Source organism: Octodon degus, unplaced genomic scaffold, assembly GCF_000260255.1.
Source record: "Octodon degus isolate 3935 unplaced genomic scaffold, OctDeg1.0 scaffold00052, whole genome shotgun sequence".
Taxonomy (NCBI): domain Eukaryota; kingdom Metazoa; phylum Chordata; class Mammalia; order Rodentia; family Octodontidae; genus Octodon; species Octodon degus.
In genome coordinates this window covers 7,135,042-7,160,027 of record NW_004524628.1, presented here as the reverse complement: position 1 = coordinate 7,160,027, position 24,986 = coordinate 7,135,042, and the positions used below count along the sequence as shown (strand labels likewise).

The window sequence follows — 24,986 nt, the reverse complement described above, 5'->3', positions numbered from 1 at the left end:
TATTCTTGGTAGTCAATGGCACAAGAGTTGTTATTAGGAGAAAAAAACCTTGACAGCTTTAGTTAACTCCTACACACATCGGATGTCATTTAATTTAAAAGTACAAACACACACAAAGGCAGGAGAAGAAATCCCTTTTTAAAACCATCCCCTTTTCAAACACTGCAGATGTCTTTCAAAACCCTACATAATATTTTTAGAGTTTATTTATAAAACTTAAATACTTTCAACACTTTTTACGTAAAACTTGATGCTTTCAACTCTAAAAACTTTTTTCATACATTTTGGAAAAGGAAAGGAGTCCACCATATGGTTATCAGCAATGTTGCCACCTCTGATTTTTCCCTAAATGTCAAAGCAAACACATGGTGACCACATACCAGGTGTGATCCAAATACACAGTGAGTGTGAGGCAGGAGATGAGGGTGTGTCGAACTGGCTGGGGGGGGGCGGGACCTGTGGAGCACAGAGTCCGGGACGCATGTGCAGAAAGGTTCTGCCCCCGCACCTGGGGCCAATCAGAGGGCGCTGTCTTCAATTCTCCTCCCAGGAACTCAAGTGGGTTCTTGATTGGATGACCTTGACCTAACTGCAGCCTGAAGAGTGGGAGACAGAAAACACAGGCACCACCGAGTTGGTGGCCACTGTGAACTCTTTTAGTGGCTCACCCTGTGGTCTGCAGGATGGACCCATTTTCCTACATTTAGTTGGTCCTACCTCCCAATGAATATGGTTCTTTTCTTACCATACTGTTAATAAACGTAAAACCTCGCTACCTTTTGTGCTCATCTTGACCAGTTCTTAGTTCAGGACAGAACCTAGGAATCACCTCTAGGAGACTCCAGCACCCTGGAAGCCAGCAATGAATAAATGTTTAAAGGCCAGATGTGGTGACACACACCTACAATCCCAGCAATCAGGAGGCTGAGGCAGCAGGACTGCTGTGAGTTTGAGGCCAGCTGGGGCCACAAACTGAATTCAAGGCCAGCCTGAACTGCACAGTGAAAGCCTTTCTCAAAAAGACCAAAATAAATAAATAAATAAATAAAATAAAATAAAATAAAATAAAATAAAATTACAATAAAAGACAGCACATTTAATTTCCATAGAAATATTCCTCCTGGCTTCTAATACACTTAGCCCAGTGTTGTTGCCACCTTCTGGAAGCGGGTATGGAAGTCCTCTTTTTTGAGTTTCTTCATAAGCTAAGTTAAAAAATATGGTGAATGCTGCTGCCAAGTGCCATCCAGTAGAAAGGCAAACTCACAAAATCATCATGGTGGTTCCTCACCTTGGTTACCAGACCTGACCCAGTGAGACTCTTGGTTCCTCCCCAAAGTCAAGATGACCATGAAAGGTCAATGTTTTGAACTGACTGAGGACATTAAGGCAGCCACAACAGCACAACTAGGGACACTCAGGAAACGGGACTTCTGGAAGTGCTTCAGACAGGGGCAAGAAGGATGGGATGAGTGTGTGCAAAGTGAGAGGAAGTACTCAGAGGGGGATTAATAAAATATACCTCAGCACATCTTTTACCTTAATAATTAAAAATTTTAGCATGCACTGTAGTTTCTGACCATACCATGTAATCAAATACCACGGGGAGGACTATGGATTTGGTCTGGAGGTGGAAATTAAGTCTCTGCCCGTCCTGTGACTGTGGTCTCAAGGCTGGCCAGACACAGCAGGCCATGCAGTGCAGCACTCAGGGTAAGGAGACAGCAGCATGGAACTTTCCGGGGATGGGATTGGGAATTCAGGGAAGAAAGGAGCACATTACTCCAGAAATTCCAGAGTGGTCTGGAATCATCTATTCCTGCCCAGAAATCCTTTACTCATGGCAAGGCCAAGGATCGGTATACAATGGCACATACAATAGTCAGCTTTCCTATCGATGGGACGTAACACCTGACAACCTCAATTTAAAGGAGGTCTGTGTCCAATTGGTTCAGCCCAGAGTTGGCTGGCTCCAAAGCAGACACAGCATGAAGGACAGACCTGGCAGAGGTGAGATGTTCAACCAATGGTGTCAGGAAGCAGGAAGAGAAGAGAGGCACTGGGGACAACAACATGCCCTTCTTGGTCACAGCCCAGTGACCACTCCGGCTGGGCCCGCCTCCTAACAGCATACTCAGCTCTGAGCTCCTTGGGGGAGGAGGAGCCCATAGATGAGCACAGTGCCCCATAGCTCCTCGCCTTCCACACAAATGAGACTTAGATGATGTTTTGGATCTAAAACATAAGGGCATACAAGAGAACTCCTACTGTCAGGAAAATCCTTGGATAATGAAGACAGCCAGCCAGTGCCCCAAATGGGCTTAAATCTAGGGTGGGGCTGTCCTCCCAGGAAGTAGTTTTCTGAATTCCAAATTCAAGAGCAGTAGTCAGATGCACGCAGTACACAAACTGCAGTGTCAACTAAGTACATGCTTGCCACAGGGTTGACATCAGATGGTGTCATCATGGCCCCAGTGGTGACCCTTGAGGGCAACCCAGATGCTTGATGTCACCCGACCAGCTTTCTGATCACTCAGATACCAGTAGGTACTCACTAGTCTGAGTAGCCCTCACGTCCACAGCTGTGCTAGGCTGATCTGTCCTTAGCTAGTGCCATGTTGATATTGGAAGACCAAAGGCGCAAGTGCAGAGTGGTGGGCAGATTGTGTAAAAAGACAGAACTCTGGCCCAAAGTGCTAGTAACCAGACAGAAAAATTACTGTCTCTACAGGAAGCAGCCTAGGAAGCAGCCTGTGCCAAGCCTGAGCTGGAGGAATTCAGGCTACTACCTCCAGCTATGACCCAGGAAGCTGAGCAGTAACCACTGGTCACAGATGGCCATATGTGATGAATAACTGACAGTTGGCCAAATTTTTACCCACTTACAATTTAGAGCCAAACAGAGTAACCAAACATGCACAACTTGCCAACTGCGCAGGTTACCCATTTTTAATTAGCAGCAAGCCTTCAGCTTCTCTGTGCTGACAGCGTCCAGTCAGGCCCATCTCAAGGCTTTCTTCTCTTCCACTACAAAGTTCTGGCCTTTTCTACTTGCCATGGAGCCTTTGCCACAGACAGGTAGGGCGGTGGCTGATTCCCTTAGTACAGCAAGCCAGAGCTGTCATGTGTTCCCATTTAGTTGGTCTCTGCTTACTCCTGCTGTACAATGTCTTTCCTGCCTTCCCCTCTTGGACCCTATCTCCTTTTTTTAACCAGAGGAATGACATGAGGAAAATGAATTAATTTCAACAGAAAGATCAACCGTTGCTCTGGGAAAAGGTCCTGTGACCAAAATACTCTCTCCTGATTTTTAAATATATGTGCAACCCATTTAGACAACATCCACAGTAAATAGCGCTTTATAATTAAAACAACTGAACAATGTTCCCTCACAATCATCTGATGATAAAAGCTAAATGAAATGGGAAATACCAAGTTTGTTTCAAAGTACAACCTCCTAGTCAATGCATTTCAGAGCTGCCTGCCCCAACTTTTATTTATTTATTTTTGTATTTTAGGGAAGGGTCTACAGGGTGTTCAGGGTCTCACTACTAGATTGGACTCATAGTGATCTGCCTGTTTACAGCCTCCCAAGAGCTGGGATTACAGGCATGCGCCACCACGCCCAGGCTCAATTGCCATCTCAGTGTGCCCTGGGGGTGGGAATGGCACAGCAGGCCCAGGGATCGGACCCCTGGCCCCTGTACCTACTTGCAGGCACTTTAATCCGCTGAGCTATTTGGCCAGCCCTTGCCCCAACTTTTAGACTTGCACAGCCACTGTGGAATGTGGGGATCCATTTGTAATCATGGGCTCCTCAGCACTGCTGGACAGGGAGCCAAGGAAAGGTGGACTACCAGTCCATTTACCTGACCTTATTTCTTATAATTCTCTGAAAATTCATGTTCAGAGTAGAAAATATATATTCAGAAAGTGATCAAAATGCTTGCTGATCAGAACTCCAGACCGGACAGACATCCTGGGGAAAAGTCCTGCTAAGGTATGAATGGGTTCCTCAGAGTTTATGTGTGGGAAATTTGATCCCTCACAGAACTGGGCTGGGAGCCGAGATGGGAGGTATGGTGTTTAAGAGGCGAGTAGGTACATCAGCTAGGGCTCACTAGAGGAATACATTTAATACAATATGTGTGATTATATAAAGGCTTTGCTACAGTGACTGTTGTGTAGAGTCTGGGTGGATGAATGCAGAGTGGCCGCCTGTGATCTGGACAGCTTGAGAATCCAGTCTCAGGTCAAAGGCCACAGCTCTACCGAGTCTGGTGTGAGTCCATGTGAGACCGATCCTTGGGCAGTATGGAAGGCTGAAGTCTATGCTGGGAGCTGAAAGAGCTAGCAATTAATGTCCACAGGCAAGGGTGAAGGCCAGAACTCCTCTGAAGATGCAGAGGAAACACTTCTTTCTTCTTTCCCTTTTTATTCTACCCAGGCCACAAAGCCTATTGGCTGATGCCACCCTCGTCCAGGGTGGGTCTTCCTTCCTCAGTTTGCTGGCTTATATGTCAATCATCCACAGACACACCCAGAACTGTGTTCCCACTAATCTGCTAGGTGCTTCTTAACCCATTCCTGGAAATTCACAATTAATGATCACAGGGATAGACTGAGATTATCACAGGAGGTTGTTAGTTGCCTCAGGAGTGAACTCTTGGTGAGAAGGATGAGCTGGCTCCCCCACTCTTGTTAATGCCCTCTTGCCCTCTTGCCTTCCATCATGTAACACAGAGGTCTTCCCCGCACACAGTTCCCAGTGTCCAGGACCATGACATAAATGCATTTCTCTGTGTTATAAATTTTCCACTCTTGGGTGCTCTGTTACAGCAGCAGAAAATGGACCAACACAGGCCCCTAGGGTCCCTCCAAGCACCAACCCTCAGCAGCCCCACTTCCCACAGTGCCCACCCCTCCAAGTATCTCACACTCCATGTAGCATGAGGCACAGTGGGAATCCCGTGAATGCTGGGCCAGTGGTGGGCAAATTACCACACCACCTTGGGGGCTAATGACACAAACCATACACAAATCCTGCTGGTAATGAAGAACAAATCAGGTGACAAAGCAGCGCCCTTGCAGAAAAAGAGACCGGGGAGAGTCAATGCATCCTAGACTGTCCTAGCAGGCCAGGCCCTCCCCCACCTGCCACTCCTGTTTTCCTCCCATCTCCTCTGGAGGATCCAGTCACCTACATCTTTCCCTTCTGTCTCCTGAGTGAACACTGGTCATGAGGACCAAGTTAGGAAGACACTACCGCCCTGCTTCCCAATCTATCTGAACAGATAATTGGTGAGTGATAAAAAAAGGCTTGTGACGGTGGTTCTTGGTGCAGGAATCTTTTATAAACCTCACCTACTTTTCTTTCACCAAGAAGTCCTAGCACAGCTCGATAAATGTCATCTGTTTCCTTCAAGGAAAGGAAAAATATTTGATCCAGAAAAAAGTGGTACTCAAGTTTGGATTGTGCATGTGTGTGCAGGCATGCATGGAGTCTAGGCTTCAAGCAACCTTTCCAAGTTGCCCGCTGGTAAGAAATAGTACGAGGTGTAAACCCAGGCAGCCTACCACCACCCGCCACCCGCCAGAGGTACCAAGGGCTGCGCATTCTCACACTGAATGATCACTCCTTTCACTCTCCCAGTTTTAATGGAAAATAGACCACCCTTTGCTCTAAAACCATGTGACTGAGAGGGGACAAAAGAGAATCCATTTTAAGGGCGGGTCACTAAAGTTCACTTTAACTATAGGTAAACTCACTCCCTCACCCCCTGCCATGCAGCCAACCATAAAATGACTTAGAGAAGACCAGCATCGTAAAATAGAAACCAATAACTTGGGGAAAAGGGTAAACATTAAAGCACAATGCTCCACGACAGGCAGATGGTCAACAGTGTCTGGGAAATGTAAACCTCGTGGCAATTGTGTGACATTCTTGTAGAGTTCCTGAAAACAAAGGAATGTGGTTACTACAGAAACCTGAGAAGTATATAACCTGGACGAAAAGTCCAAAGTGGGCCAACAATTTGGGAGTCCTGACCTGAAGTCAGGGTGGCAGCCTCGAGCTCACAATAAAGGCTTGTTTGGTTTCTATGTGTGCAGTCTGTCTTACAGATGTTTTCCTCTCTGAGGCTGTCCTAACAACCACATCTGATGGATATAGTGGTTTTCAATTCTCCTTGCCTCACAGCTTAGGGTTTGTGATTTCACAGGCACCCAGTGTCTCTGGCATGTTGAATCTAGACTGACAGACCCCAAACTCCTAAGCCGAGGGAGCTCTAGCCTCTGGATTCCGACAAGCCTGTGAGCAGGGCTGCAGAATGAAGGCTGTCTAAGGTACAGAGTGGCCAGCAGAAGGTGACCAAGGGTGTGGGGAGGACCAAGGCCTGTGAGCACAAGTAGACCTGACATGATGAAACATCTGAGGGCCTGAGAAAGGACAATGAACCTGGGAAAAGACAGCCCCTGTTCAAATGGTCACAGGCTTCCTTCTTCCTGGCCTTCAGTACAGTATACTCTGAGAAAGCAGGGCTGCTCTGTGGTAGCTGCTGAGAAACAAAGGGTAAAAGCATCTGACTTCTGCTCAGGACACCTCCATCCCAAGGGGGGATGTCTGTGGAAATTGCAACCGTGAAACTTCAAACTGCAGACACCCCGTGCAACAGACGTGCAGGAGGGTCTGCAGGAACCCAGAGGGCATAGCTGTCTGACAGGGACAGCAGGAGCCTGGGTGACGATGCTGGCAGGGTGCTCCAGGCAGAGGCCATGGCAAGAGCAAAGGCTCAGCGGCCTGGAAAGTTAAGCAAAGAGCCATTCAAATGCATGCACACAGAGCACCACACCACAAAACCCCTGGTATAGAGGGGCGTCGCCGTAACACACTTAGTGACTGCTAGCAGGTTGTCGTCAATCCTAAATCCTATCAATCATAAAGGCATAATTTAAACAGATGGAAATCCCTTTGTCTATAGTTCTCAGAGGGTCCACCGGAGATGAACTTCTGGAGTCAAGCACACATATTATTTAAGACGTATTTAATGGATGCAATCATAACTGTCCATACTTACAGAGCACCATGTGACGTTTCAGCACACGGGTACACATGTATGGTCAGATCAGGGTCACTGGCAAGTCTACCATCTCACACACTTCTATTTCCTGGTGTAGGGAACATTCAGAATCCTCTTTATTGGCAAGTGTGAAATATTCAATTAATTGTCTATCATAATCACCCTGGGCTGTGGAGCCAAGACGGTCTCCCTCCTGCCCAGCTGCACCTCGGTCCCTGTTAGCCTGGCCCTCTCCGTCCCCGTCTTCTCTGTTCCCTAGCCTTTGTGACCACTCACCAGGCCATTCTTTCCTTCTGAGATCAGTGTTTTTAACTTCCACGTGTGGGTGAACACATCCCATATGTCTTTTGTATAAATACTCTTAACTGATATGAAGTAAGTCAACATGCTGGAGGTTGATTTTAAGTCACAATGAATTGGAAGGATATAAAAATGGAGGACCAGAAAAATGATCTATGTGGTTGTAAACATATATTTCTAACATTTAAACACCCATCTCTGATAAAACAAAACAAAAAAGGGAGATATAAATGAAGGACCATATTGTAGTAAAAAAATATGTATATACAAAATAGTTAGGATAGATATACAGCTCCTTTCTCTTAGTTTGAGAAGAAAGATTTGTACTAATATGTTTAGACAAGAGATCATGTCTGCATCTTGTACTGTGAATAACTACTACGAAGACAACAACATGCAATGTATTAACTATCGTAACTGTCCTACTAACCTGTTTTGAAACTGTCTTGTCGCTATTTCTTTCTCATTAACATAAAAAATTAAAAAGATAAACCCTTCAGCATATTAAATACTAGCTTCTCCAAAGCAATGAAGCAAAGCTCCCCTTACACTAGGCACCAGCAGGCTCGAGGAACTTTACAGCTGCAATGCCATCTGGTCACCACAAGTGCCCCTTGCAGAGGTGTGCCTGGATTTTGGGATTTCTCAGAAGGGGAAGGGAAGGAAATGACTTCCCCACAGCTAAAAGGGGCTACATCGGGGTCTCCTGGTGTTATTCTCTGAGCCCTGCAGATCAACTTAGACTACGCAAATCAGCCTTCCAAAACCAATCAGCACACGTATTCACAGAAAGCGAATTTTAAGTGTCTGTCATTACCTAGCCTATGTGTGGGAATTGGAAAATACGCTAAACTGGTGATGGTAGTGGAGGGCTTAAAAGATACAGCACTGGGGCTGGTGAGATGGCTCAGTGGTCTAAAGCACCTACTTAGAACAAACTAAGCTTAGCAGAGCACAGGGACCGCGGTTCAATCCCCCAGCACCACATGCCAGCCAGCCCCGCCCCCTGGTGGGCTGAGCTGGCCACACACACTAAATAAATAAATAAATAAATAAATAAATTTTAAACATCTTAAAAAAAAAAAAAGATACAGCACTGCTTTCTTCTGTGCCAGCCCCATCTACAATCCCGCCCCTGCTTCTACAATGATCACCATCTCCACCAGATGACAGGCAGGGCAATGAGGGAAGGAGGGGCAGAAAAGGAGCAGACAGCGACTTCCTGTCAGAGACCTGCTTTCTCCTGGGCTCCGCCACTGCTGAGCTTGGCCTTGGTTTCTCCTGCTGCATCAGAGGCCCTGGCTTCCTTCCGTCCACTCTCCTCACTGGAGGCCCCAGTCCTAAGAGTCAAAGATGAGGATGACAGCATCTCTCTTCTTAGTACACATCCAAGGTTTGTTTTTATTTTTTCACTTTAGCTTGAAGATTCCCGAAGACCAACTTGATGAAAATTCATTTTTTCTTTAATCACACTGGGCGCTAATTCCAAATACTGCCCTGAGCTTTTGGATAGTCACTGAAAGGGAACTTTCAAAAATATAACAAGCTATGCCTAAAAAATATGGCAATCCTAGTAAGATCTAACAGAAAGAAAAAGACATTAAGATAAATATGATCTTTTACAATTTAATTTTCAGATAGAACATAAAGTCGATACGCCTTGGGCCTCAAGCTATCTGAGTGAATTGCCTTTTCTGCCTAGATTCAAGCGACTTTGGCCTTCTCCTCTGAGCAAATCTCTCCTTGGGATACTAGATTCACCCTGGAACATGAATTGGTTCAGGAAGGAGGGGTGCTCCTGCATGACTCAGGCGTCCGTGAAAAACGTGACTTACTGGCACTAGCAGTGTGACTGCGGCCACCAGCCGAGCTGCGCTACAGTGATCAAAAGTATCTTTGGTATCAATTCTCAGGCCTCAAACTCGGCCCCCAAACAAACAAAAATATCATGATTCAGAATTTATAAATCTCTCTTCTTCCTTCCACGCTTCTTTCCTGTTTCTAGCCAAACCTGTCCCCCTTTGGGAAAGCTGAAGAGAACCATTCCTTTAGACCCTGGTGGTGTCCCAGGAATTCATCTTCCTCAAGGACATGAAACTGTGACGCCGTGGGGCCAGGGAGATGGCTAAGTGGAATAAGCGCTTCTCAGGCAAGCGCAAGGGCCTGAGTTCAATCCCCGGTTCCACCAAAAATAAAATAAAATAAATTAAAAAAAAAAAAAAAGAAACTGTGACGCTGGAACCAGGTAAGTACTGAAACCAAGATGCCAAACGCTTTGTGTAGGGAGCTGATGCGGAAGGGCACTTCACAGGCTTCACATTCGGTTTCTACCTTGATGCCCTAGAGCCGTGAGCAATTGAAGTGGGGGCTTGGGAGGGGGCCTGGATTATGCGGCTCAGAGCAAACTCGCTGCCAGAGGCGGGCCCTGGTCTGAAGAGGCGGGTGCTGTGGGCATGGCCTGGAAGGTTGCACATCTCTCCACCCTCCTCTCTTCTCTGTCTGCTTCTTGTGCTGTGAGCAGTTCTCCATGGTGCCCGTGGACCATGCTGCCCTGCCTTGGACCCAGACAACCAAGAACTGAGATGTGAGCCAAAATAAAACCCTCCTGGCTTAAGCTGTGGGTGTGAGGTACTCTGTTCCAGTGAAGGAAAAAGTGACTAAGGCGTACAGCTTACCTGCATGCAAGCATTTGGGTTGAGCATGCTCCCCAGGGGCCCATGTGTCTCTGGCCTCCCCCCAGCCATGAACTACTGGAAATGCCCCTTAAAGAGAGGGGTTCATAAGGAGGGAGACCAGTTACTGGGGCATACAATGGGATCCTGGCCTTTTCTCTCCTTCTCTTCCATTTTTCTGGTAAACAATTCATCCTAACACCTGGTCCTACTGTGGTCCAAGGCAGCAGGGTCAGTCAGTCATGAATGAAAATCGCCAAAACTGTGACCCAAAGTAAAACTTTCCTGTTCTTCGCTGGTTGCCTCAGGTGTTTTGTTACAATTAAGGAACGCTGACCAACGTGCAGGAGTTGCACAATCAGAACTGAGCTACTCCTCCAATCATGATTATCTCCTATAGTTCTAGAGTTGGCCCCTACCACAAGTCATCCCACTGCACCACACCCTGTCATTATTGTCGCATGGCAGCATTTGGCTTGCCCTGCCTTCTAATATCTGAAACCCTTCTGCAGCCATGTTGAGTGTTAGTTTCCTAGAACTCTCTGAAATTCCACGCAGCCCAGACTAATTCAGATAGCTGTTACTAAAGGATTCTGCAAAGAAAACAGAAATAGCATGGTGAGGGCAGCTCACATATTCTCAGAAAGTGCCTGGTGGTTGACTCCACTCCTCTGGTGTAGGTGTGGAACAAATCTGAGTAAGGTGGCCGCCCATCACTGACGTGCTTGACACACGTGTATGTAATATGCATAGGTCAGGGCTCCAACAGGCCAGATTCTCTTAGGTTTCTTTTTGGATTTTGTTTCTGCTCTCATAAATGGTGGTGGCAGGAAGGCAGGCACCCAAGTCCTGATACTTAAACATCCGTCACACCTTCCTGGCTCCTGTTTCCCTTTAAATGACGGAGTGCAGACGTGTGTGGTCCCATGTGGATGAGGATGCTTCAGGGTGGCCTGGCCTGACTCCTAGACACTTCTCCATAAATCAGCCCACTGCTGGGTTCCCAGCACCTCCACCAGCCCAGTCCAAGTGACACAGTGGCTTACAAATGTCACACCTGATAGCCCCTATCTCTGCACTAACTTCAGCTGAAGAAAGATGTCCCTGACTCCAAGAAAATGAGGCGAGACGGAACGAGTGTCCTGATTTAACAGCCCTCATTACAGCCACAGAAGCAGTTTTGAAAAGCAGGTTAGCTACTAAAAGATGGCAGGAACAGAATAATGAATTTGCCCTAAAAATTTTTTCTGCAAGTGTTTCTTTTTGTGCCCTTTCATGGCGGTCTCCTCCTCTGAAGGGCTGGGCAGAGCGGGTTCCAAAACTGCGTACACCGAGTGCACAATACCCGAGCGCACAACACCCTCACTCCCGAAAGCCACTCCTGCCAGAGAAGTCATGTTCCAAAGGCTTAATCTGTTCTAGATACACACTCTCTCTTCTTGGAAGTGGCATTTCATAAAGAGTAAATAAACACCAGCTGCTCTATTTCTGTCCTTTTTGAAAGGGCTTCGTTCAGGCTCTGGCCCTGACAGTCCCTGCATGAGTCACGTCAGCGTTGGCAGCCTCAGTGTCACATACATTAAATGGGCATTTTATATAACAGCACTTCCTTCAAGGGACTGTTGTCAGACCAAAGGAGCAGAGGTGAGGGACAGTGATAGTCAACCATGGCTCCTCCCCAATGACTCCTAGACCTAAGGACGGCTTACCTTGTATACTGAGTAAGGAAACATGATCAGAAGAAGCCCAAAGAGTGGCAGTGACAAACTTATGAGGTGAAGGACTACAGGTGAGAAAATCCTATGGCTGACCTTGATCTCCCTTACCACGCCTGAGAAGTGCTAAGAAAAGTTGTGAAAATAAGTTATAGCCAGCTAGGAGGAAAAGTTCTGCTGTTTTAGTACGCAGAGGCTGGTTAGCATTAACAATATTTAGGAAAAAGCATGCACCTCGAGACTCTAATGTCAGCTGAGAATCATCAGACACACATCTCAATAGCACAAGGCTTCTTCTAGATGAGAAACCCAAAGCATAAACAATCTGAGGAACAAAGAAAAGGATGGATAATAGGAAACGGGGAGCCGGAGCTTTTGCAGATGGGAAGGGAACCAAGATACGGGGAGGGAGAGGAGGTGGAAAGGGGCTGAAAAGAATTAAGAAGCGTTCTGAACATGTACAACTCCCCTTGATAAGCGCAATCAGCATGCACTGCAAACACGTATGAACAAGGCACCAGCAGTACTATTGTATGACTCAGAACAGCTATGTGACAGGATGTTGAATATTCATTTTTAAAAAAAATTATACAGGGTCTCGCTACACAGTTCAGACTCACAATGATCCTCCTCCTGTCTCAGCCTCCCCAGCGCTGGGATTACAGGTGTGCAGCATCATGCTTGGCTTTGGAATATTCTTATCCTAAAGAAATGCTTAAAGGTTTGAGATGATGGATAACCTGTGTTTGCAGAGTATCAATACACAAATGAGCCTTAAGAGCACACCAGACTCTGTATATATGTACAGCTATCTGCCAATTTTTTTTTGGTACCACAAATCAAACTCAGGACCTTGTGCTTTCTAGGCAGGCACTGTACCACTGAGCTATGTGTCAATTTTCAAAAGTCACTAGCAGCAGGGAGCACAGGCCTGTGCTAGGGATTTGCTGGGCAGGTATGAGGCCCTGGCTTTGAGCCCAGGCATCACACACTAAAGTTATAAAGGCGAGCAGACATCTTCAACAACATAGACATGAATGAGCTCGGTGTATTCATTCTGCTTATCTTGAAGTTGATGTCAGGAACTAACAGTGAGTTGGTTCCCAGGGACAGTGGACAGTCCATGTCCAGCCTTGTCCTAATTTCTCGCTGTGCCCACGCTGCCTCCTTATCTTACTGTACTCACGTCAGGGTGCAGGCTGTGGTGTGCATGCAGAGAGATAAGGTAACGCAGGGCTGAGCTGGCTGCTGAGTCTGCAGGGTGTCCCTCCCGGGCCTTCTGGGGCACGCAGTGGCTGGAGCTGGGGAGCCTTCTTCTTGCAGGTTTATTGGAATTGAGCCTGAGAAGCCCTTATGTGCCAGGTGACTAAACCTTCTGGCTTCCAGCAGAGAAGGGAAGCATGGAGTCACCCGGAAGGGGACAGCAGGGCTGCCAGTCGCCTGCAAGCTCCAGGGCCAGAGCCTGACCCCTCTGCTGCCTTCGTGTCCAATTTGCACTTGGAAAACAGGAGCCTCAGGGGACAGGGTGACCACTGAGCTCCTCTCCTTCCACCTCAAACCAGCCTCTTCCCCAGCACTGCATGCACGTGAGACATTCCCCATCTCGCTGTCAATCAGCATTGCCTAGTCCTGTGGGGAATTCTGACATCGAAGCTGAACGACAGAATCCTAGAGTGGTAGGATTTGAGCTCTGGCTCCTCAGACCAATCCCCTTTGGAAAAAGGAAAGGTCACACGAAATAGCGCAAGTCACATTTGTCACGGCAAAATAGCTCCATAGCGACATTTCATAAAATCTCAGGATCCACGGGAATACACAGAGGCTGGGTTGCCATCCCACGCATGGAAGGTTATCAGGGCACTTTGTTCTTACAAATGGCAAGAGCTTCGGGAAGCAAACAGCGCAACCCCAGTGCCTGCCAAGCCCTGCTAAGGGTTTGGTCTCCATAGCTGAAGTTTTTCGCTTTTCCCATTAGTCTAGCCTTTAAGGGTGTGCTGGGAAATACTGGGATTTTAATTGCTAGCATGTACCTTGTCTGAACAAATCAAGTATTTCCTTCAAGAGGAAAACCTCTTGAGGCTGGCATTTACCCAGCTGGGCGCACCGGGGTTTGAGTGACGGACTGGTCACAGCAGCAAGTCGCAAAACAATACGACTTTTCATTCGTATGCAACTCTTCAGCAAGCATTCTCTCCTCTTAGCTTCTGGCTCTACACATTGACACCTTCCTCTTACCAAGGAGGCAACGGAATCTGGGGCTCCGGGGGACCGGCTGAGGTCACTTCCTGGGGTGACCATGTCAGGGGGCTATAGCTTTCAGCTGTCCCCATGAAACCATGTAAAAGGGTCACTGACCCATGCAGCAATTGTCACTCACACGCTGTGATTTCAAATCAGGTCACAGGTCAACAATGGGACACCCGAAGAGAAGGCAGGGATGCTTTGCGGGACACCCGAAGAGAAGGCAGGGATGCTCTGTGGGCATCGCAAGAGCCTGGTTGCAACGCACACCGCAGCCGCCAGTCCTGAGCCGCTAGAAAACAAGAAGGGAAGTGTATCTTTCTGCGGCCCCCAAACAAGCACAACTGGAGGAGAACAGAGCTACGTACTGGGACACACAGCAAGGCGGACGTCTGAGGGGCTCCACGTGTAATATACAGGTTCTAGGGCTGACCACTTTGAACAGCTAACACTGTAGAAACCAGGAGTGCAAAAAGAACTGTTCTTTTGGAAATTCAAGCACGATAGCGCCTTCCTAGAAACACCCAATATTTTCCAGTTTTTGGTAATAAGAAGCCAACTCGGGGCTCTTAAGCAGGACAGCAACACCTTACTTGCAGGGAGAACACTGCTTTCCCAGGCACGGAGACACAAGGGGCCACTCATGGGTGGGATCCGCGGCCCAGGCTGCCCCTGCTGCAGGCCTCTGCACACACTGTGCCCTCCAGATGTTTAGTTCTGCAGCTGCGCACTCAACCCACCACACGCCAAAAACGTTAAAGAAGAAAACACCTGGCCTGAATGTGTGTGCTTTTCTTGTCACCTGCCCCACACAGGTTCACAGCCCCACAATAATTTATGCAGAATTTGTACTGTGTTAGGCGCTGTGAGGGATGCAGAGGGCAGGCGCAGGCTCTAGGCAAATGTGGTGCTATTTTATGTGAGAGACTTGAGCACCCTCAGATTTTGGTGTCCTGTGGTCAGGAAGCCAATCTCCCAAGGACACCGAGGGACAGCTGCAAAGCAGGCAGCACAGTTCCAAACTGACGTGGCAGAAGCTGGCGTGTACCGCTCACTGCCTGAGACACAGCATTTCTACAGAGTGGAGGGAAAACTGCTCTGGCCCTGCCCAGCAGTGTCGGGCTGTGACTAAGGACAGCCAACAATGGCCAGGGTGGATTACGAGAGACCAGGGACAAGGATGACCCAGGAACTGCCCAGGCTGGGAAGGCAGAGAAGGGGATCAGGCAGCCCACAGAAGAACTGGGGTGCACTCAAGTTTCCTGTGACACTGTGTTGAGAGGTAACACCTGGGATGTGGCAGTCAGGAGCCAGCGTGGTTCTCTACCCTGCCCCATGGAGCCCTATGGGACGGCTCTGTGCCTGCCCCGCACAGGCGCCAGGTTTTCATACACCTGTGCACCCAGCCAGAGCCCAGGCTCGGTCATGGGAGGGACATGCACAAGCATGGAGATGATTCCAGCAGCTGTTTCCCTGATGGCAGCTGACACCTTGCCAGGAAGCTCCTAGGAGACACCTGGAAGTGGAGTACTTGGGGCTCCAGCAGGTGACAGCCAGCAAGCAAGGGCTGCAGGCACTGCGAACCCAAAGAAGCAAAAACCTCAGGAATGAGAAGTATAGCAGAGGAGGCACCTATTTTCATCAGAGTCACCTCAAATCACAATCTAAGGACACAGTCTTCACAGCAGGTGGGGTTTAGATGAGAAATGTGCTCTACACATCTAACAGAGCCCCACAGTGAATGTCACTGTTACGTACTTAAGGTGGACTCATAAAAATAGAAGTTAAATACAAAAGTAAAAGTGGTTGTGAAAGGTTGGTGAGCCACTTGGTAAACCTGGGGGGCATGAATGAGTCGTAGATTTCAGAAGGGGGAGGGTGGCAGGTGTTCCCATGATTCCAGCAAATGTGGACAGAGGCCACATCACCACTTCCAGCAGAGAGCTGCAAGACAACACGGCAGTCCCCAAAGCAGCTCAGAAATCAGAAGCTCTCTTACCTCTACTGAAGTCAGGTTGCCCTGAGCCACCAACTCAACACTGGATTAGTCAAGGCCCATATGTGACCGGAGACAGATGCAAGTTCTCCGGCTGAAGAGGTCACCAGGCCACTACAAAGTTGCTGTGCTAACGTGCTGGGGGAATGAGTCTCTCTCTCTGACAATCACAGGGACAGGGTGAGGGGAGAGATCACAGCAGTAAACGGCTCTGATCATTAGACAGGCCTTGCTGAGGTCCTAGGAGGACCACATCTGCTCGCGGTCTTCCAGTGAGCTGTTCCCGGGGCTCATCATTCCAGCCCCCGCCACAAAACACATCCCAAAACATGGTTTTCAAGCTTTCCTTATGCTTGTTAGATCTGGGTCTCCAAGGAAACAGGCTTCCTTCACTGCAGCTGATGATGATGCCAGAGGCCGTGTCTTTCCTTGACAGCACAGGTGAGAGTGATGATGTGGCAAACACACCATTTGTTGGGCCAACATGGAAGCCAGACAGGTTCTTCCCTGCCTTCGCTCCAGCCCTGGAAGCCACCTGTCTAGTGTCATGCCTGTTCCCTCCCTTTGTGCTGTCATTCGGCAGCTGGTCAAACCACTTACTTTGTGATGCGGGCTGTTTCTAAGCAGGTGTTACTGTTGTGAAATGGAAAAGTTCTTAAACTAAAAATATACTTTTCATGATTTGGATCTTAAATGTCCTCCAAAGACGACGTGCCAAAGCTTGGTCACCAGTCTGGGACACTAGAGGGAGGCAGTGGTACCTTTAAAAAGAGGGCTTAGTGAGAGGAAATGAGGTCTTTGGGGGTGTGGCCTAGCATGGGGAAGTGAGGTCATTGGGGGTGTGGCCAGAGGAGCTATTGGGACAGCCGCCCTCTTCCCCTCTCTCTCACTTCCAGGCTGCCATGAAGTGAGCTGCTTTCCTCTGCTTGGGCCTACCTTGGGCCTAAAGCAGTGGAGCCAATCAGGATTGGCCTGTAATCTTACCACTCTGAGAGGCTAAGGCAGGATGGGCACAAATTTGAGCTCAGCCTGTGGGAAGCTTGACAAGACTATGTCTCAAAATAAATTAAAAATGGGCTCAGAATGTCACTCAGTGTAAAGGCTCTAGGTTTAGTCCCTAGTATCATGAAAACAACAACAACAACAATAAGAAAAGCCATCATGAACACAAACCATTTCTCCTTTGAAATTCTTTATCTCGGGTAGTTTGTCACAATGATAGGAAGGTAACTAAGACAACAAAGGCCAATGTTTCTAGATAACACCAAAAATCTGAATTTGGCTATTTGTAGAACTACCTCAAAGACTATAGACAACTCAGAAAACAGGGAACTGAATGCTGGCTTTGGAATGGAATTAACCTGTCTGAATTAAGAAAGAAAAACTGTGCTTGCATGCCCCAAATGTAATGAATAAAAATTAATAAATCATGGAGGCATTCTTATTTTTTGGTGGCCTCTAAGTTTCTCTGTGACTGTCAGTCTACGCACACCAGGATGTACAGATACTTTCATGTCTATAACAAGGACCACAAAGCTCTGTTGTGTGTCTTTCGATGTCCTTTAGAAATCTGCTAAGATTTCAAGGCTTCTTGGTCTGTGTGGCCTTGTTTCCTCTCGGAAGATCTACTCTCTCATAAGTTTTCCTTTTCTTATCACAGGACAGCAGATGGCTCAGGGTCCTGGGTACAAGAGTCAAAATTTGCAAAAGTATTCTTCCCAGAAGGATGATTACTATTTTTTTTTTAAGTTTTATCCATCCCAATAGCCATCCTGTCCTCCCCAGCAGAAATGATAGCATGCCTGTTACGCCAGCTTGGGAGGCTGAGTGAGAGGATCGCCATGAGTTCAAGGCCTGTCTGGGCTACACAGGGTGTTCAAGGCTAGCCTGAATTACACAGTGACACCTTGTCTCAGAAAACGAACAAAAGTTCAATGACCCCAGCAAGCCCTCGTTTCAGCTATGTGTCATGCAAGGGACAGAGTGTCTGTATAAGCGATGACTGCACACTCAGCAGCTGAACTCAGTCTGGCAGACTGCGAGCTCTCAGGATTCTGAAGGGAGCAAAGCTTCTTAGAAATGTTTGGGGCAGCTCAGGGTCTGGCTGGTGAGAGGCCTGGAAGACTGTCTCCTCGGGCTTTCCTGGAAGCGGATCACTGCAGGGGCGCAGCTCTAGCATCAGTTCTAAGAAATCTTTCAAGAGTACTGCAAAGCTGATCATGTCAACTTAATTTTGATGGAGAGCCTCAACTTCAGGGATCCCCTCTTGTGCTTTTGCATACCACTGCAACACTCCCTACATAATTATATTTGTCCCTGAATTCTTCAGTTTACATTTACATTCAACCAACCTCAAGTGGAACAATTTTTTTCAACAAAGCTCCATCTATATCAAAGAGATATATTTTTTTCTTGTCATGATGCCTGAAACAATACGGCTTACAAGTTCAGTTCTGGAATGCATCCTATGTGGGTGAATAGATTATGTAGCCATCAAAATTATGTTGACATGGAATTTTTAATGTCAATGAAAATATTTATGTTCAAGGTAAAGGAAACAATGAGAATAAAAATAAAACTGTAACTGGTATTCCTGCAAGCATGTGAAAACACAGAGGAAAGACACAAAAGTTGGACAATATGCAACGTTATTTAAGCTGCTCAGACAGGGCTCTCTTAAGTGCTGTGGATGGAAAGGACCATAGGTCCGGCTTTTACAGTTGTCAATTAGGCAGCATCTATCAATCTTTCAAAGAGGAGCAACACTTTCTTTTCCAGGAATCCCTTCCTAGTAATCTCTGACCTAGGAAACACTGAAATGCACACAAAGATGCATAGATACAGAAATTGACATAAACACTGAAACTGAAGAAGTGGAATAACCCAACAAATGTTTATCAACAGGGATATAGGTTAGATAAATTATATCCCATCCATACTTCTGAATAATTATCTCTAGCCTTTAAAAATAAAGATATAAGTAATGACCTAAAAGAAAATTTCATGCCATATTGTTGAGATTTTAAAAGTCACTAGTAGCACAGAATGAGTTCTGTTTTAAAAATATGCACATATGTGTATACTTGTATATGTAAATGCACCAAAAAATGACTAGTAGAACACATTCCATGGCTGACAGTAGTTACCTCTTGAGAAGGGCACAGTTATGAGATGCTTTTAGCTAAATCCAATAGAAACCCTAACTGGATCAGGTGCACATGGCAATGAAGGTTTCAAGATTTTACGACAAACTTGGGAAATTCATAAGATCAAGGGCACCATAGAGACCCTGATCCTCATCACTGCAGGCTTCTATAGGAAGCCAGGACCTGATACTGGCACTCCGTTGTTGTTGGCTGGCCAGCTAACAAGCACTATGTCTACACACTGGAGTATCCAGTGGAAGAAAAAAAATGGTCTCTTTTCTTGCCTCTTTCTGAGAGTCAGAGAAACTTCCCAAAATTCTCTAGGTAGCCTGTCTCACATATTATTGGCTGAGGCAGTCATGTGCTCATCCCAAGCCAATCATTGACAAAGATGGATCAGAATTTACTTCTAGAGACCTGTTTAGTTTCAAAACCTGAATTTTGGGCAGGGGAGATAGCTCAGTAAAATAAATGACTGCCTGGCAAGCACAAGGTCCTGAGTTCAATCCCTAGTACCGACAAAAAAAAAGCCAACAACAATTAAAAAAAAAAAATTATAAGCCAGGTTTTTACCAAAAAAGGGGAAATGGTTCTAGGAAGGCCACAGAAATGGAGGCGATCTTTTTCTTTTTACTAGAGTAGGTTCTATATTACTTAAAAATGTCTATAGGATTATATTCATGCAATTATTTAAACATCAAATATAAAATTGTTTTAATGCTTAGAGAAGAGACTGAAAAGAAATAGACTTTAAAAGTTGGACAATCTTTATTTTCTTTATTATTTTCTATCTTTTCCAAGAACTATGAAATAGACTTTAATCACAGAAAAATAGTAAATTTTAAAATGATGTCCAGTTTTTAATCCTTGGCTCATGAAGGGGTTATAATTTTTTTTTTTTTTTGCATGAACTTGTAGGGTGCATTTCTGGTTCTGAAGAGGCTAGAGGAATCATAATGTTTGGCTCTTGCCTGCCTTTAGGTAGGCTGTGGCTTCTGGGAGCGTGGAAGAGTTTCAGTGCCCTGGGAATATGGACACAGCCTACAGCAAGGCATCAAGCGAGGCCCACCAGGATGGGGTGGATTTTGGACCCATTCCCACCTATGACCCTTCTGCTCCAATCTCTATTCTTCCTGCCCCTGTTCCCCTCAGTCTCCCTCACTATTCCTTTATTTTTCTTCTCCCATTGCCATCCTTTTAGAATTTGGCTTTAAAGACTTATCTTTAGGGACCTCAGGGGCAATGAGCAACAAAGAATCTCATCTGCAAATAAGTGGAACCCAAAATATAAAAAGGGAAAGCAAATGATGTTAGTTGAAGTATCTTTAGGGGCCCCAGACTACCTCTCCTGATGATGGGGTGAAGAAGACAACTGTCCTTGCATTTCTATCCTCTTAGATGTCAAGAGGGAGCAATTATCTGAGTACAGACTGGAAAATGCACAGTAAAGTCAGGTAGTTTGCATGAGATGACAGGACTGATAGATGGCTTTACTCCTCACAGGGCCCCTGCCAGGGGATGGTTCAGTGCCTCTCAAAAAGGACAAGTTCTTGCCCTTCCTTTGCACTGCATTTCTAAGGAGTACCTGATGACCAGAAACACTCGTCTCCATGCTCAGAAGCATAGGACCTATAAGTTAAGTACTGGCCACCGCCTTGGGTGACAATACTTCCAGAAGGGTTAGCAACAAAACTAACCAAGGACTGCAGGAGAAAGGTGGAGACAAGCAAACTCCCAGTCCTTCCACCGTGCATCTGGTCAACCTCCACACTGTCTGGCCCCAGCCACCCCAGCCTGGTTCTCAACCTGCTTTAGGTTTATGAGCTAACTGAACAGAATCTCTAGTTGGTGAACTACATGGAAAAATACCTAAGGAAGGGCCTCATTCGCCTTGCTTCCTAGCCCCCTTTTCTCTCATTGGCAATCAGGGGCAATTATTTTTGCTAGGCCTAATCCCTGTCCTCCACTTGCAATCCTAGAAACTTGGCAAAGGGGAAGCTTTATCTGTTCTATTTTCCAGACAAGGAGACTCAGAAAAGTTAAAACATCACTCTAAGTCACCCAGTAGCTGATCGGGGAGGCCACCCCAAGTCTGCCCGGCTTTCAAATCTGCATTTTATTTCTTGCCAAGTCACAAAGGTCTCCATTCAAACACAACTCTAGGTCAAGGTCAGCAGTGTGGAAGTTCTCCAGAAAAATCTCCTTTCCCTCTTCAGCCACCAACCTACAAAGTGGCACCTTCCACCCTACAGTGGCACCCTCAGCCCTCATGTGCCGTCTACAAAGAATCAGCTTCTTCATCTTCCCAGCTCCCAGGGTGTGAGCCAGCTCCGGTGCTGAGGATCATCTGGTCTACCTCTTAATACCTGCTCAGTAAATGTGTGGCAAATTCCCGTAAGTGTGCCCCACAACCTGGCTGGCAGAGGACACTGGGGGGCTTGTCGGAAATGGAGAGGCCCAGATCCCAGCCCAGATGTCCAGAATTAGAATCCAAATTTAACAAAGGCCCCAGGTGAATCATGGTGCCCTTTGAAGTCCACCCCCAACTCTATCTCCTTTCACAGGCTTGGTAGTTCATGCCAGAGCAGGAGATAAACCCTCTCCTTTCTGTTCTGCATCCAAAATAGCCACTTAAGATCAGCAGAAGTTCAAGTTCTCCAAGGGAAATCTGCCTAAGAAAGGACTTTGCTTAAAAATACCAAGTTGTTCTTAATCTCAAAGAATTCAAGTGAAAAACACTAGTGCCTTACCTAAAGATGACATGAAAATTCCTTTTAAACATTTGCTCACATTTAATACATGTTTATTTAGTGCTGTAAGGAGCTATTAATCATCATTAGATTTATTATTTTTTTTAAATTTTATTATTTTTTTAAAATTTTATTTATTTATTGGTGTGTGTGTGTGTGTGTGTGTGTGGCCAGCTCAGCCCACCAGGGGGCGGGGCTGGCTGGCATGTGGTGCTGGGGGATTGAACCGCGGTCTCTGTGTTTTGCTAAGCTTGTTCTAAGTAGGTGCTTTAGACCACTGAGCCATCCCACCAGCCCCATATCATTAGATTTAAAGCAGAATTACTCATCCTTAAGCACTCCATTAGCATTCAGAAATGTCTCACCTTTGGAGAGCGATTACCGCCCATTCAGCTCACTTCCCACACTTATTTATTGAGCATCTATGATGAATAAAGCCACAAAAGGATGAGATGAAGAGATAAGATATGAATGACGGTCCCTGACCTCCCAATGTGGGTACAAACAGAATGAGGATCAGGAATTCACTAATGAAACATTTCTGGAAGCAAATAACACATCAAGTACCATTTCCACTATTTCCACCGGAACTCAATTAGCTGCATGCTTTCCAGCCATTGAACTGCTGGCCCATAGCTGCTTGCTACCCAGCCATCAAGCTGCTGGCCTATAGCTCAGTGAATCACTAAGCTATTGTCCACACATCACACTCTGACCTGTCTGGGGAGAGAGAGATTCCAAGTGTGCAAGGCATCAGCGTGGAGATCACACTGGAGGAAGTGGCCACTCACATCAAGGACAAAACACACACTCGTCTCAAAAATTAAGCAAGAAGATGTATCCCTTTGGGTTCTTAAGCTTCCCAAGCACTCCTGAAAACATAAATACATGTAACGGTGGAACTGAAAGTGCACGCACACGCTATTTTAATCTGAAGAAATTCAATAACTTTGAATCTCTTACCTAAGACCAAGCAGGAGTGTTAGCAGAGAGCTATGAAGATCACTAAGAGTTAAGAAAAATGGCAGAAAAATATAAGATGGATTCAAATTAAGAATGATACATCAGGTGATATGTGCTATTTCTTCACCCCTCTCGTTATTTTTATCATTTTCATTATTAAACTGTCAGAAATACAAAGCAGAACCCAAATTCTTTTAAAAGAACCAAATGAGCTTAAAAACAATTGTTTTCTATATAAAGATCAATTCTTGAGTTACCATCTGAACATTATCTTATCATAGGAAGAATATTTTTTCACCACACTAATTAGTAAAGACTCATTGGCTTCTTTTCTTGGCATGGTTAACACTTGGGGGGCATTTTATTAATAACATATTTCCTCTAGAGTGTGCTGCCTTCCCTCCTCTCCACATGAGCCGCCTGGGGAGCTGTGAGAAGAAGCTAATTCTGCATTTGTGCACAGTGGGACAGGCCAGCAAATAAATAGAGGCATCGATTTCTACGAAGAAAATGGCTAAAAGCAGAGCACTTACAATTTTTCTAAGCCACGCTCCACGTCTCTCTGTGAGATGGAAGATAATTACTGAATGTCTCTCTGTTGCACACTTTATTTTTAACTAAATCTTTAAGCAGACTGCTGAGAAATACCAATACTGCTACTGAGTCTGGCTTCGCGGTAATGAAACACTTAAGTTTTGCTTTGTAAAAACAGCGGCCCGGGGTCAGAATAACTCTTTTTAAACATTTTTATTTTAAAAATAAATTTTAGGGTTATTTTTGGCAAACATTTTCCTGTAAGGAAACCTCAGTAGCAGAAAGATAGAGCTGGAACGTGCCCTTGAATTCAGTGGGGGCTTCCTAAGGAGGGCTCTCTATTTTCCAGGCAAGCCGTCATTAGTCTGTCAATTTACCGGCTGGGGACTTGGGACTTCAGTAGGCTGGGGCGTTGACAGAACTGAGCCTTGCCAGGACCTGTTTCAGAACTAATTACTTGAGAAGTCCAAGTGGCAAAAAGTCCTTTTATTAAGGAAAAGAAGTCATGGGTTCTATTGATCAAGACTGACTAGCTTGTCTCTTCTGATTAAATTAATTTAATAACTACTCAATATCACACCTGTAAAGAAACAGGCTAACAACCGCTGTAATGATTCCCAGGGCAATCCCAAAGCCATGGGTAAAGAAACGCCAGATCTCTTGTCTTCACCATCCTAGAACACCTGTTGAACGCCTGGGCTTTTAACTTTCAGAACTACCCGCCCCCAAGCTCGGGACGTTTCAGACTTTGTGCAAGGGCACGAGTATACTGAAGGATTCCATCTTGCTTAATAACAAAACTGGTTACTAATTATTTATGAATCACAGGACTGAAAGCAAACTTTCTTACCTTGAGCGGTTAAGGAGTAGCAGGCTGAGGAGCGAGGCTGGTTTTGAAGAGAGCCCCTTGGTACCCGACCCTTCCCCCTGGTTCGGACCCTAACCCAGGGTGTCTGTTTAAAAGGTCAAAGTGCGCCCTTTCTGGGCTCGGGAGGCGACACACCTCCCAACAAAGCGACACGCTGGCATCCAACCTGGGGAGCTCCGGGCTGTCTGGCAATGAGCTCTCTAAGCGCAGGACCCAACAGCCAATCCGGCCCAAAACCAGTTCCGACTCAGGGTCCCCGAGACACCGCGGGCCCGGGCCACGCTGCACTCTCTGGGCGTCCCGGGTGCTTCGGCGCTCAGAGGGGTGCGCAATGGGGTTCATCGGAGGTAGATAACCATCCTCCCCGGGACCTGGCCCCTGTCCACCCTGATTCTACCCTCTTAGGAATCTTAAATTCCGAGGTTCGGGGGCCTGTCCTTTGCGTCCCGCTGCGAGACGCGCCCGGAGCCCACCGGTGCTGGTGGGGCGGCCGGATGCTGGCGGAGGAGCGACAGAGGGGACCCTCCGCTCTGCGCCCGGGCTCCCCGCGCCGCGCCACCTCTAGCCCCTCCCAGGCCGGGGGCAGGTGGTAGAGTCACGCGCCCCACGCAAGCCCGCGCGCACGGACTCCGTCCCGGCCTCGCGGCGAGAGCGGCCTCTTACCTGGGAGCGGGCCGGGCGGGCCAGGCGTCGCGCCTCCCGCCGCCGCTGGGAGCCGGGCC

At 46.7% G+C, this 24,986-nt stretch overlaps 1 protein-coding gene across 6 annotated transcripts in view; it reads right to left on the bottom strand.

The window, feature by feature from the left end:
• Positions 1–24,986, bottom strand: part of Npas2 (neuronal PAS domain protein 2) — a 151,485-nt gene that overhangs the window by 124,921 nt on the left and 1,578 nt on the right. Inside the window, exon 1 of one of the 6 annotated variants that reach the window (XM_023717547.1) lies at positions 24,928–24,980. The exons of 1 other annotated variant lie outside the window; for it this stretch is intronic. Coding sequence is in view for 2 of the 5 variants with exons in the window: in XM_023717546.1 (XP_023573314.1) it covers positions 12,953–13,386 (434 nt within the window). In the remaining 3 variants the exon portion in view is untranslated. Of the gene's footprint in view, positions 1–12,952; positions 14,162–23,976; positions 24,059–24,246; positions 24,387–24,927; positions 24,981–24,986 lie in introns of those variants that run through there. 4 more of the 6 variants (XM_023717548.1, XM_023717550.1, XM_023717546.1 and 1 more) reach the window with 4 other exon arrangements.